Here is a 14,816-nt window from a genome sequence, read left to right on the forward strand (position 1 = left end):
CTTTCGATATCTGCAACTTTACACGGCGAAATAATCTAGCGTCTCGTGTCTTCTTCTTTATGTCTTGGAAAATGTAGCGTAATTTAAACAAGCTTGCAACCATCTAATTATCATATTTCCCATCATGCCTCATTGCAATGTGGTTTTGATTTTGCAAGAACATTGATTGGATGATTTATAATTAGTTATGCAGACATAATAATAATATAAATGATTCTTAATTAATCCGATCTGCTAGTAGTTTAAGACCTTTTGCATCCATTACTAAGATGGCTACTCCAGTTCATATGAGTTAGGTAGTCTCACTGGTTTTACTTCTCTACACCAGCTGTCATTATCAGTGCAGTGTGCGTGTTAATAGAAATTCAAATATTTGGTTATCCGCATTTATCTGGCTGGATTCCAATATTTGTTCAAAATGAATGCTATGTCAACTGCCCTACAATGCGGATCTGAATTTAATCCCAGCCTTAGCTGTTATTCAACTGGAACTTGTCTTTTTGCTGTCACAGTAGCCAGCATGTGACATGCTCTACACACAACAGGATGTGTCTGATGATGAGTAACCTTGCTTGATACCTTGTGGTAGACTGGGTTAAAGGGATCCAGCTTAGTTTAGATGTCTCTCAAAGTGTAACAGCAGTGGTTTGGTCAACCACACTTACATGTTGAGTAACCTTCTGTTAGCTCCTCGGGCCTCGAGGAAAAGAAGATTACAACTTGGAACTGTTTTGTGGTTTTGTCTTGCTCAAGGGCACAATGGCTGGAGTTTAGGATTAGATAACAGAAAAACGTTTTCATCCACCAAATATTTCCAATCAGTCCCAGCATTCAAACTAACAAGCAACGAGCCCCGTAATATCTAGGCAACATGGAACTGTAGTTCCGTAAAGTGACCAGGTGTGCCAGGTTTGAGCTTAGTTGATAACCAACTGTGTGTCTCAAGCTCCCTGCCATTTTCCCCATCATCCATGACATATATGGACCCCAGGAAGAGTAGCTGCAACTTACCAAGCCAACTGAACGTCTTGAAGTGTGAAAGAAGGTTTCGAAAACACGCGATGGTGGTTTACACAATGGTTTTCGCTAAACTCTGCAACCATTTCACCTCCTCACAGATACCAGGTCAGCATGGTTTCTAGCCGAAGTCTCCTGGATGCTGCATGACCATGTCACCATGCTTAAGCACTGGCATTAGAGTAGGAAGCCTAAACAAGGGTTCACCCCTACATCACTAATCAGGTGCGACACACCCACTCCCCAGTGGCCATGAATAAGACACTTTGTCCCTGAGCTGCTACAAGGACAATGCAGACCCAGTTCAGTTCTGTGTCATAGGTTAGGTTTTAACTAAATACTATGTGTGTGTTTTATTTTACACTGTTCCTGTGTGTTCCTGGTAGTTGGTGTGCGTGCATATTTTTAAAAGTCCCTGTTTGTGTAAAGTCAACGCCAAATAAATACTATGAGCTGTTTACTGTACATAATGTCTTCATAAGACCTTTCTGAAGTCATTCATAAACCCTCAATGAATGTTGCAGAACCTTCATACCTTAAATACGACAATCTGTTGAACAATAGTACAGAATGCCTTCATAAGAACTTTCTGAAGTCCTTCATAAACCCTCAATGAATGTTGCAGTACCATAACGTAATTATGACAATTGTGCTGGATGTTGGCTAGTGATAATGAACTATTTCTAGGAAGCAATGACTTTGATAGACTCAGCTGAGGTTAAGCCCACGTTTCTTCAGGTTTCAGGCCAGGTGACTCAACGTGCTCACATGACATTGGTGACCTGTTGATTTTCAGGACTAAGTTATTTGAAATTGTTGAAATACTTTAAGAATTTTTTTGAGCCTGCTTGTTTTTTGTACTTTTGTGACTCTGCATTGTCCATTAAAATAAATTTAAAAATACACGAATCTCCATAGGAATTACAGCTCTTTAAAATGTAGCCCCCTCTTTTTCAAGGGACCAAAAGTAATTGGACAATTGACTCAAAAGCTGTTTCATGGACAGGTGTGGCCCAATCCTTTGTTATTTACTTAATCAATTAAGCAGGTAAAAGGTCTGTAGTTGATTCCAGGTGTGGCATTCACATTTGGAAGCTGTTGCTGTGAACCTGCAACATGCGTGTCATTATCCAATCTACCATGAAGAGAAGACTTCACAAGAGCAAATACAGAGGGTTCACCACAAGGTGCAAACCGTACATAAGCCTCAAAATTAGAAAGGCCTGATTAGACTTAGCCAAAAAACAAGCCAAAAGATTTAAAAAGCCAGCCTAGTTCTGGAACAGTATTCTTTGGACAGATGAAACTAAGACCAACCTGTACCAGAATGATGGAAAGAAAAAAGGAAGGAGAAGGCTTGTAATGGCTCATGATCCAAAGCATACCACATCATCTGTAAAACACGTTGGAGGCAGTGTGATGGCATGGACATGCATGGCTTCCAATGGCACTGGGTCACTAGTGTTTATTGATGATGTGACAGAAGACAGAAGCAGCCGGATGAATTCTGAAGTGTATAGGGATATATGGTCTGCTCAGATTCAATCAAATTCAAAGTTGTTTGGACGGCGCTTCAATTGACAGATGGATAATGACACAAAACATACTGCAAAATCCCACCCAGGAGTATTTTTAGGCAAAGAAATTGAACATTCTGCAATTGCCGAGTCAGTCACTTGATCTCAACCCAATTTGCTGAAGACAAAATTTAAGGCAGAAAGACCCACGAGTAAACAACAACTGAAGGCAGCTGCATTAAAGGCAAAGCATCAAAAATGAGAAAACCCAGCGTTTCATGATGTCCATTCTTTCCTGACTTCAATTGCCTGCAAAGGATTCTCAACAAAGTATTAAAAATGAAAATTTTAGCTTCAGCGATGCAATAAGGGGACAGTCATTGCCTGCAAAGGATTCTCGACAAAGTATTAAAAATGAAAATTTTATAAATAATGAAATAAGGGGACTGTGTATGAAAATGGCTACAATTCCTAAACGTTTCACACAATATTTTGTTCAACCTTTTTACTTGAAGCTAAAATCTGCACTTCAATTGCATCTCTGTTGTTTCATTTCAAATCCATTGTGGTTGTGCACATAGCCAAAATTATGAAAACCGTGTCAATGTCCAAATATTTCTTAACTGTATTCGCCGAGCCAGCAAGGCTCATTCTGTTCCCGACCAAGGCAGTATATCCTAATCACAATCAGATCATTCCTGAAATTGGAAATGTTTCCATCATAACCTGAAGTCGAAGTGGAGTCATAGTTGAGTAAATACACAATTTGGTTCAAAAATATTTGTCAGTTCAGCTGCTGTATGTCCATCTGTGCCCAAAAGCTGAGCAATCTCATATTACTACTCTCTTATAACTGTTATTACTGCTGACTGCCTTATTATTGCCCATATTTTTTTACAGCATGTGTTTGCATGCAACATGTGCACGTCTCTTTTTTTACAGCGTACATGTTTGCATGCAACGTGTGCATGTCTCTTTTTTTACAGCGTGCGTGTTGGGATGTAACGTGTGCGCATCTCTTTTTTTACAGCGTGTTTGGATGTAACGTGTGCGCGTCTCTTTTTTTGTACAGCGTACGTGTTTGGATGTAACGTGTGCGCGTCTCTTTTTTTTTACAGTGTACGTGTTTGGATGTAACGTGTGCGCGTCTCTTTTTATACAGTGTACGTGTTTGGATGTAACGTGTGCGCCTCTCTTTTTTTACAGTGTACGTGTTTGGATGTAACGTGTGCACGTCTCTTTTTTTGACAGTGTACGTGTTTGGATGTAACGTGTGCGCCTCTCTTTTTTTACAGCATACGTGTTTGGATGTAACGTGTGCGCCTCTCTTTTTTTTTACAGCCTACGTGTTTGGATGTAACGTGTGCGCGTCTCGTTATATTCCTCACCGGTCTCTCTGTCTTGTGTGTGTTCCAGGTTTTTGGGACCGGGGGGACGGTAGCGGTGCAGTGCCGGTGGGGGGAGGGGTGTGAGTGTCTGAAGTGTCCCAGCGGCCAGGAGCCCACCAAGGTGAGAGAGAAACCCTCACCCTTGTATAACATTCAATCCAAATGGTCTCCCTCAGACCCGTCTCCATACGGGCCTCCCGGCAGTCTTGTCATCCACTCCATCGATCCCTCTGTCAGCAGCTACCGCAACTTTTCTGTCTCTTCCTCGAACCCCTCCACATGGAAGCCATATGTATCGCTGCCATTCCATACGATACGCCAGGACTAAAATAATATGCAGTATTTTTACTCAGTTGTTGATAGAATTGTGCCCAAACCCTATACTTCTCTTCATGTCTGGACATCGCAAGACGATACAGTGTATTTTCTTTGTGCACGTTTCCTTGTCATAGCAAAGCGATGGTCCGTCTGGTTATTTTTTGAAAACCTCATTGAACACAGCACCAGACGAATGTATGGTATACACTCGTAATTACAGTGGTTGGTGTTCTCCGTTTCTGAAATGTGAACATGTTTTCCCATGCCAGGCTTGCGGCCAGGTGGAGAGCCCAGGCGAGGCGGTGCAGTGCCAGTCTTGCCCAGTGGGCACGTTTTCTGACACTTTCGACTCGGATCAATGCCGGCCGCACTCTGACTGTGGGGTCTTCAACCGAAAGGTTGTGGCTCCTGGTACGTCGTTCCTGGATGCAGTCTGCGGAGACTGTATGTCTGGGTATGTATACACATTCAACAAGAAGTCAACAGTAAACATGTTGTCCAACGATGAAGGACTCAACTCTCTGGGGCCACTTCAGCGTCAGTTTGTAAATGCCGGATCACTGTGACGAGAAGTGTCTTTCACCCAAATGTTGTCAAAGTCAGGCCTTTTTCAAGAAAAGGCAGACTAGGGAACAGGATGTAAACTCCACCATGTCCCACAAATATGTTGCCTGATTAGTTCTGGTCTCTCTAGTCCCTCAAGGTCTCTAACCTGCCCTCTCTACAGAAATAGACTATTGACCGTAAATATAACATTCTATTGTCAGTTGGAAATATTTTACACATTTGACAGTGATATTCTGTTACCTCACCAAACTAAAAATGCACTTACTGTCAGTCGCTTTGACTAAAGATTGTCTGCAAAAAAAAGTCAGATATTCTTTTAAAGATCTAGTTTTCAGGCATTTTTAGGCTTTATTGGACAGGAAGCTTGGTAAAGGATAGGACAGAGTTTTTTCGCTGAAAGACCATCAGGCCAGATTCGCCCCCCTGCAGCAGCACTAGACACTGGAGGGAACGCCCAGGCCTCCAGTCCTATTAAAATGGGTTTCTGTTTCTAGGTTCCAACCCGTTGCCAGAAGCAAAGCTTCCACACTGACCTGTGTCAGAGGTGAGTGTGGACCGGAACAATGACAGTCACCCTTACAAGAATAGATTGCAGTTTCAAAACTGCTGTAAAAGTGCAGTAACTGCAGTCAAGTTTCATATTGCCTACGCAGTAATTGCCGGATGAAACACTGTTGAATTGCAGTGAAACCGCAATTACGTATTAGCTTAACTGCAGCTAAACCACACAATTACTCCAATAAAAAAAAGCTTTAGTATTTGCAGACTGCATTTATACTGGAATTTTTACGCTAATCTGTTCTTCTGCAGGCTGCTTTTAAACATTCACGCATTTCCCCTTGATGCTTTAACAGGGTCGTTCAATCTCTTTTTTCTGTCTCTTCTCATCCTTCTGATTCGGCCTCTCACTGTCCCCCCCACCCCCCATCTCTCCCCAGCCCCCGCAGCCAGTTCTGCCCGCGTTCGCGAGGTGCGTACAGTGGGGAAGGTAGCAGCGGGAGGCACTGGCCTACCCGTCAACGGTACTGCAGTGCGGAGCCCGGAGGAGAAGAGCACGGAGTACGCTGTGTTCGCCCTGGTGCCAATCTTCTGTGTGATGGGCCTTCTGGGGATCCTCATCTGTAACATCCTCAAGAAGAAAGGATACCGCTGCACCGCCGAGAAGGAGGGAGGAGACGAGGAGTACCCTGCACAACAAAAAGAGGGTGAGTAGACAGACAGGGAGAGACGAGACAGGGAGAGACGAGACAGGGAGAGACGAGACAGGGAGAGACGAGACAGGGAGAGACGAGACAGGGAGAGACGAGACAGGGAGAGGCGAGACAGGGAGAGGCGAGACAGGGAGAGGCGAGACAGGGAGAGGCGAGACAGGGAGAGGCGAGACAGGGAGAGGCGAGACAGGGAGAGGCGAGACAGGGAGAGGCGAGACAGGGAGAGGCGAGACAGGGAGAGGCGAGACAGGGAGAGGCGAGACAGGGAGAGGCGAGACAGGGAGAGGCGAGACAGGGAGAGGCGAGACAGGGAGAGGCGAGACAGGGAGAGGCGAGACAGGGAGAGGCGAGACCGGGAGAGGCAGACAGAAATAGAGAGACAGGAATAAGGACAAAGGCTGACGGGCAGACAGGCAGAGGCAGACAGGCAGATAGGCAGAGGCAGACACCTGGATAAGATCTCTTAGTTTTTACTCTTGAATAACTGCAATCCAGTAAACCTCGCTCCTTTGAATATCACTCTTTCGGATCTGACGTCCACTTTCAAAGCCTTACCAAAATGGATGATCAGGTGATACGCTGGGATAACGCTGGGATAACACTGGGATAACACGCTGAGATCCGGAGCTCTGCTGAACACGAGCAGCGGACCACCAATATTTCTCGTAGGGCAGAACAGTGTAGGGTATGTGGCTTTCCTGGTGCACCATTCACTAAGACAGGTCAGACATGAAGGGGACTTGTTAGGTAATGGGCCATGGAGAGTGGGTGCGGTGCTGGAAATCCAACATTGTCATAATAACCACACCAAAGATCCAGGACACATTTTAACCCCCTAAAGGTCAGAGGTCAGCTCTCTGAAGTTAAAAAGCATTCCATTTACCATTGTGTGCATACACAAACACACACATATATATATGCATACACATGCACAAGCGCTCTCACACACACAAACTCCCATCACACTCACACATTACCTTTGTATCTCTTGCTTTGACACATAATCATGACGGTGAAGGCCTTTATTGTTCAGTTTGTTTTTGGCTATGCATTATCATGACGGTAAAGGCCTTTACTGTCTGGTGTGGTTTTGGCTAAGCATTTGTTCCATCCGCTAAGTTTGATGACACAGTTGCACATTAGCTCTAACCTTTCACCACTGTCTCTGCTGGCAACTGTTTATGTTTCCATGACAGCTGTTGCCGCGGCCAGCTTATCTCTGCAACAGTGTCACACCTGGGACCAACACCTCTCCATTCTCTCCCTCCGGCCCTGTCTGTTGTGGCTAGCGTCTCAGTGTCCGTCTCCTTGTGTTGTGAAACCGTAGCTTGTCCTGTCCTCCCCTCATTCTCTAACAGCCACCAGACACTGTCTATCTCTTCTTTCCAGATTAATTATTCAATCAGCTGTCCTTTCCTTTTCTCCCCTTTTCCTCTTTTGTCCTCTCCTATTAGCCCCGCTCAGTCCCTCTCTTCCTGTGTGGATCAGTGTATTCAGGGTGATCCACACTGGAACAAATAGCTACACAATGGAACATACCCAATATTCAGCTCCACACTGGAAGGTACCCAATATACAGCTCCACACTGGAACATACCCAAAATACAGATCCACACTGGAACATACCCAATACGCAGCTCCACACTGGAACATACCCAATACGCAGCTCCACACTGGAACATACCCAATGCGCAGCTCCACACTGGAACATACCCAATACACAGCTCCACACTGGAACATACCCAATATACAGCTCCACACTGGAACATACCCAATATTCAGCTCCACACTGGAACATACCCAGTATACAGATCCTCACTGGAACATTCCCAATATACAGATCCTCACTGGAACATTCCTAATATACAGCTCCACACTGGAACATACCCAAAATACAGCTCCTCACTGGAACATACCCAAAATACAGCTCCACACTGGAACATACCCAGTATACAGATCCTCACTGGGACATACCCAGTATACAGATCCTCACTGGAACATACCCAGTATACAGATCCTCACTGGAACATACCCAGTATACAGATCCTCACTGGAACATACCCAGTATACAGATCCTCACTGTTCTAGTGTGGAGCAGTTTGTCCCTGCGTGGAGTTATTTGTTAATGTTTCTGAGGTCTGTAGGGTTGTGTGCTGTATTGAGGACAGGTACTGCAGTGGTAGAGAGAGACAGAGAGGAGGGGGGAGAGCGTAGTGTCTAAAAGTGAAAGGGGAAGGAATATTTCAGTGACTGAGTGAATGAGACAGCGGAGGATAGAAACCCAGTTATCATCCCTCCTTTCTACTTCCTCTCTTCTCCCTCTCAGTCACTCCTTCTCTACCCACTCCCCTCCCTCTCTCTTTCACTGCTTGCATAACTGCGCCTGTCTGGCAGTGTTGCCCTGTAGTGGGCTAAAGAGAAACCTCTTACACTGGCAGATTGCTCATTTATCTTTGCTTCTTGTTGCGTCTGACACCTTTTCCTCTGACAACGTGAACTATCATTTGAGAACAGGGGGAGAACGGAAGCTACACTGTGGATTGCTTTCTTGATCTCCCCATTAGCATTAGCATTAGCAAGCTGGCAATGAAACCCCCCACATCAAGTTAGGTCGAAAGAGCCCAGTGAAAATGTCACTGTGGAGACCGAGCTATTGTTGGAACCCCACACACACAGAGGCAGACCCGACACACATACTAACACAACACACACAGACACGCACAACACACCTCGAAACACGACGGAACACACAGTGGTGAATGGAGTTGAGTGAGCAATTCCAGTGCCCCCGCCTCTGCTTGCTTTGGCACTAGCGCCGGTTGCTACAGAGACATCCATTCTCTGTTGACCGGTCTCATGCGAGTGCCCTCAGCCTTGTCAGAGATGGAGAGAGGGAACAGTTCACCACAATGAAGTTCACGCTTGGTCACTCAATAGTCACGGTGGACAGAGAGAACCTTTTATCGTTGACATTTCTTTAATTACTTCAAGTGTAATTATTCTGAATCCCTGTGGATTTGTTTCTTATTCATCAGCTTAATCCCAGTTGAGTCCCTGTCCGGCTCTCTGGGAGACTACCGTTAAATTGCCCGGATAGTTAAATAATAAGAAACGTCAATGAAACAATGTATTTTTTGTAACTTTTGGCGTCCCCCGCAGGCAACGGCGGCGCCTACGCCGTGAATGACCCGAACGAAGACACCATCAGTGTTCTGGTACGCCTCATCACAGAGAAGAAAGGTACGCGTCCATTTCCGACGCCATCGGCGTGGAACGCAGCCAGGCAGATGTAAGGCACGCCTACCAACGTGTTCTGTTTGTGTTGCAGAAAACGCCTCCGCTCTGGAGGAACTGCTGCTGGAGTACGAGAGCAACCAGTTGGCCGTCAGCAAAGCCACCTCAATCAAGTGAGGACCCTGCGTCACACACACACATACACATACACGATATGCCACAACATGTAGACACACATTGATTGTACCGAGGGAAAGAAAGAGAAAGAAACTGACGTAAAGAAAGAAAGAGAGTGACATTTTTTCCCATGCATTATAGTAAGTGCTTTCAAGGGCCCATACTGCAATGCATGAACTGAGAGGAGCGGTGGAGCAGCGTCTCGACACTCCCGTGAATCTCTGCGTCCTGCTATGCATCATCACGATGCCGGTGGCTGGAGTGTCGGCCCGCGCTCCTCCGTGTGATTACACACTTCTGTTGAGTCAGTGCTGCTGTCAGAAACAAAAGGACGACTTCCGTCCTCTTAGCTCAGCACAAGTTGCCGACCTGATTTTAGGCCGTTGCCGACAGTAGGTTTCTGGTTGTGGAAAAGCTGTACAGGTCATTCGGTCGGGTGTAATTTTCGGAAACGTTCTGCCGTTCTCTACCGTGCCGCTACCTGTCCGTTTACGTTCTGGAAAAGCTCTGATCACACACAGACACATGCACGTTATACACACATAAGCATTATGCAGAGACACACGCAGGTTCTGGAAAGCTCTTAATTCCAGGCCTTGTCAGTGATTACCAGAGGTGCTGGTGGTCACTGGGGTCATTACAGCAGCATGCCAGCCCTGCCCCTCAAACACACACACACACACACACAATGGAACAATAGAGCACTCTGCATTGGCCTGTTTCACATCAGAATGGGAGGGGGGCAGTGCTGTGCATTTTCAAAAAAGGGCTGGGGGGCTCTGTCCGTGGGGGCTGGGGGTGGGGCTTGGCCAAGCTTTCTGAATAGGGCGGGGGGGATGTAGTTATACAGAAACGATCTGTGGCAGTCCATCTGTGGAAAATGTTTCACCCTTTGAATCACACACAAACGCACACACACAAGGACAACGCCAATATGTGTGTTTAGTGTGTGTAGTACTGTGGTCCTTTTGGTGGTTATATACGCATGTGGGCTTTTCTGTAGGTGCGTGTAGGTTTGTGTGTGCACTTGGGGCTCCTACATACAGCCTGTTCATGCATGTCCTCTCTCCCGGCCCTCCCCAGGTTCCCAGTGCTGTCTCCTCTGACCCAGTTCCGCTCCCTTCCGAAACCCTGTCCTCACCAGTCTCACCTGCACACTGTCTCGGGTCTGTCCGGCCTGTACAACTTCCGGCGCGGCTACAGCTGCTCCCGCTGCGCTCAGAGGAAATGGCCGCCGGTCTTGATGCCTCCCGTCGAGCCCCTAAGACCCCTCAAACCCCTCAAACCCCCACAGTCCCTCCTGCTGCCCCTTCTGGATCTCCCCAAGAGCCCTCTGCTGCCCCCTGTGGACACGCACCACTCCGGCTTCAAGGTGTGTCCGTCCCGCAGCCCCACGTCAGAGGCGGGGTCACTTGACGAGGAGAAGGGCCGGATGGCCGGGGAGGTGACCCGCTCGGTCGGGAGGTGAGGACGGACACACAAGCACGTGCCAGTATTCCGTACGCACAGTTAGTGTCTGAATGTTTGTCAACTCAACTCTCTGTTTGATTGACAGGTTCCAGGTGGCCCAGATCCAGGAGCAGGCGTCTGGTTCCGTGGCAACGACGGTCTGCTCGGACCAGTCTGACTTAGCGGATGACTCTGCTTTACTGGAGGGAAACCATTCTGTGTCATCACCACCACCATTTCCACCACCATCATCTTCATTATCAGCTGCTAGGGATAGACTGGAGGTAATGTTACTTATTTTCTGTCAGTGCAACTCTCTTTTATTCTCTCATTCATCTTTCATTTGTCCCCCCCCCCATCTCCTCATCGTCATTCCACTCCACTGAACGTCGTTTGACTCATGTTCTTCTAGATCACTATTGAATTATGAAATAGTAACACATGGCTCTTGCCCGGGAAGAAATCACCCACTCCACTAGTTAGTCATGAATGATAAAAACACCTACATTTAGCTCAATGCAGTTGGACTTTAAATACTCACACAGTCTGTCAGTCTGTCAGTGCTTGCATTTTGTGAGGAGGCTGCTGTCCCCTGGTGGAAACATTGGAAACGCACAGGCACTCACTCACTACACACCTCACTGGCATTCTCTGTAGATAATATTCCGCATTGCAACCATAACAATAACATCTCTCTCTCCTTTCCCTCTCTTTTTTTCTACTTTTCAGGTTAATAGCTAAACATTCACAAAGAGGCATGCTGGGTAACAAACAGAAAACATCTACCTCGCCTAGGATGACGACATCATTGCGCGATGGATGTGATGGGATTCCGGAATGGCGACCAGAGAGGTCAATCATCCTGCTTGTTGGGAGGTTTGAAGTGTTAGTCTGGGTGCCGGACGAAGGGAGACCCCCGCTTGATGACACGAACAACTTGTATTTGATCCTGTTGATGCTTAATACTCCTGTCTTGAGAGGCAGTGCGATGAAGAGGTCGAGGGTCAAACTAATAACCAGTATGTTCGTGCTTCCATAAGACTCAGAAGGACCTTAACACTGCCCCTTGACACTTTGCAATACATACATACACACATTCATACATTATATACCAGCAGTACATACAATCAACAAGTATTATAGGAAACTGCTGAACTGTTTAGTCGAAATAGAACTTTTAATCCTTTTTATAACAGTTTTAGCCATTTGGCGGTTTTTGCTCATTATATTTGAAAGGCCGATTAGCTGACATTTTATTCCTTCTGGATTATGTTGAATGTAGTCGTAACAATGCAGGACTAGTCTTATCTACTTAGGTGTTGAGCTTCAACTTAATACAGTGAGAGCCACTGATATCCAAACACTGCATGAACTACACGTTTGACCCTTTAGCCCTGATAGATGGCGTCTAACTTCCTTTAGCTTTCGATTAGATTTCAATGTGTAAATGACTGTATAATATGTACATAGCGGGTGTGAATATGTAGGGGTGATAATAGACCTGTTAAATGACCCTGTATTTATTTAAGCTTATAGATGTGTACAATTGGGGGTGGGGTGGGTAGGGGGTGGTCGTACAGGGACATTGTGACGGTTTGCCAGCAGTTTGCAGTGCCTGTTTTGAGACACTTAAATCGGTCCCGAGTGTTTGGGTGGAGATATATTGTCTCTCCCGGCGTATCACCGACCCACCACCCTACCAGCGATGTCGCCGACGGATCAGTGGGATCCTACCCCATTCAGCGCTTATCTTGAACCGTGATCTCACTTCCACTTCGTGCCTTGTGGCATCACGGCGGCGATTGCCTAGCAACAAACTCAGGCAAAGTACCTAGGTTGATCTAATTCACCTGTTTTTACCCCACGGAGAAAGCACTTATGATGTAATTCAGTGTTGTTTTGTACTGTCACACACACACACGCACAGACAGACACATTCAAGCGCACAGTTCCTGCTCCATCAAGCAAAGCAGGCAGATAACATCACCGCCAGCGCTTTATCCTCAATACATTTCCTGAAGGGAGCAACATGGTGTGAATGGAGTGTTTTTATTTTGATAGAATCATGACTGACCATTTCAATCTCATTCCCTCGGCTGCAAGTGTTTTACACATTTTTTATTATTTAATTTGACTTTCAAGTAGTGGCACATAGCTGCTTCACACATTTTTAATGTTTACATTGACATTTAATAAAGGGTGGTTATGACGGTGTTCATGGTCAATTTGAACTATTATTTTGTATTTTGCTGTTACTGAGGTTAAGTGTCGGCATTTGATAATATTTATTGGTTGAACATTTTGATGTTTTTACCTGACTTGTTTTACCATCACATAAACTGAAGTGTTACAGAAAAGAAGTAGGAAAAATACTTGTCTTCTCTACATCGTAGATTGTATTTAATATGAAATTTTTTCTGTATGACATTTTTACTCTTAAAATAAAGGAGACGTTTATTTTGACTTGTCTGCGTGTTGACAGTTCATAAAACCCAGGGCTAAACACCTGACTGGGCAAGTTTGTCTTATGCTGATGTCCACAAACAATGATCCACTATCAGCACGGTAGATTGATATGAACACAAATCTTAGTACCCTTTGGCTGTGTGGAAATTCTCCCCACTAGTAAATACATTCTTGTGTTTGTTCAATCCTATACACAGTAATGGTTCCTTATAAAAAGCGGCCTTTGGAGGAATGGCAACTACAAGCATGTCACTTGCAACTGCCAGACATGTACAAGACATTTTTGCAGCCATAAGCATGTCATTTGTAGTCTTGTCAGCAGTCCAGTTTTGTCTCATCTTTAAAAGAATGCCTGGCGGACTTCCAGCTCTGTTTGCCTTAGAATTGTGATTAATCACTCCAAACTTACCGTAGGTCTAGAACCTGCCAAGTCATGCCTGGGGCTAAACAGCTTTCTCTGGCTGAGAGAGGACGAGAAGGCCCTTTTAAGACAGATTAGTGTGTCATCCTAAACATAGGTTCAGTAGGAACACTGTAATCAGTGGCTCCTATAGTTCTAATTGTTATCTATTTGGATTACAAAATCACAAACATGTTATTACAGCTTGCATGTTCCTTCTTTACACTGTCAGCATCCACCAGTGGATTTCCAGCTTCCTTAGATGTCTCAGTAAACGAGGTCCAGTATTCTACTATTATTTTCAAGTAATATAAATGGTACTTTGTTTATTTTAACGGCCCAAGAGACTAGTCAGTAAAAAAAAATAACCCTGGCCAACTGTGTTTGACATACAGTGGGGAGAACAAGTATTTGATACAATGCCAATTTTGCAGTTTTTCCTACTTACAAAGCATGTAGAAGTCTGTAATTTATATCATAGGTACTCTTCAACTGTGAGCGACGGAATCTAAAATAGAAATCCAGAAAATCACATTGTATGATTTTTAAGTAATTAATTAGCATTTTATTGCATGACAAATGTATTTGATATATCAGAAAAGCATAACTTAATATTTGGTAAAGAAACCTTTGTTTGCAATTACAGAGATCATACGTTTCCTGTAGTTCTTGACCAGGTTTGCACACACTGCAGCAGGGATTTTGGCCCACTCCTCCATACAGACCTTCTCCAGATCCTTCAGGTTTCGGGGCTGTCGCTGGGCAATACAGACTTTCATGTCCCTCCAAAGATTTTCTATTGGGTTCAGGTCTGGAGACTGGCTAGGCCACTCCAGGACATTGATATGCTTCTTACGGAGCCACTCCTTAGTTGCCCTGGCTGTGTGTTTCGGGAAGTTGTCATGTGTGATGGAAATTCCAATGTATCGACACTCGGAGTAAGGAACACAGAGACAAAAATGTCTCTTGGGACATACTAACAGTTTTATTAACTATTATACAAAATATGAGAGACACGTCAAACGCTTACAGACATAATCATCCGAGGTGTCTCTAACTCCATACATGAACA

The 14,816-nt window shown here is 45.2% G+C and overlaps 1 protein-coding gene across 1 annotated transcript in view; it reads left to right on the forward strand.

Moving 5' to 3' along the window:
* Window positions 1–14,162, forward strand: part of relt (RELT TNF receptor) — a 30,581-nt gene extending 16,419 nt beyond the window's left edge. The window contains exons 3-11 of the mRNA XM_010902679.5: window positions 3,951–4,043; window positions 4,510–4,694; window positions 5,302–5,351; window positions 5,746–6,012; window positions 9,178–9,258; window positions 9,347–9,425; window positions 10,513–10,893; window positions 10,985–11,162; window positions 11,608–14,162. Of these exons, the coding sequence (XP_010900981.2) occupies window positions 3,951–4,043; window positions 4,510–4,694; window positions 5,302–5,351; window positions 5,746–6,012; window positions 9,178–9,258; window positions 9,347–9,425; window positions 10,513–10,893; window positions 10,985–11,162; window positions 11,608–11,619 (1,326 nt within the window). The 3' untranslated portion in view covers window positions 11,620–14,162. The remainder of the gene's footprint in view (window positions 1–3,950; window positions 4,044–4,509; window positions 4,695–5,301; window positions 5,352–5,745; window positions 6,013–9,177; window positions 9,259–9,346; window positions 9,426–10,512; window positions 10,894–10,984; window positions 11,163–11,607) is intronic.
* Window positions 14,163–14,816: the final 654 nt, after the last annotated feature.

Source organism: Esox lucius, chromosome 1 (assembly GCF_011004845.1).
Source record: "Esox lucius isolate fEsoLuc1 chromosome 1, fEsoLuc1.pri, whole genome shotgun sequence".
NCBI lineage: Eukaryota > Metazoa > Chordata > Actinopteri > Esociformes > Esocidae > Esox > Esox lucius.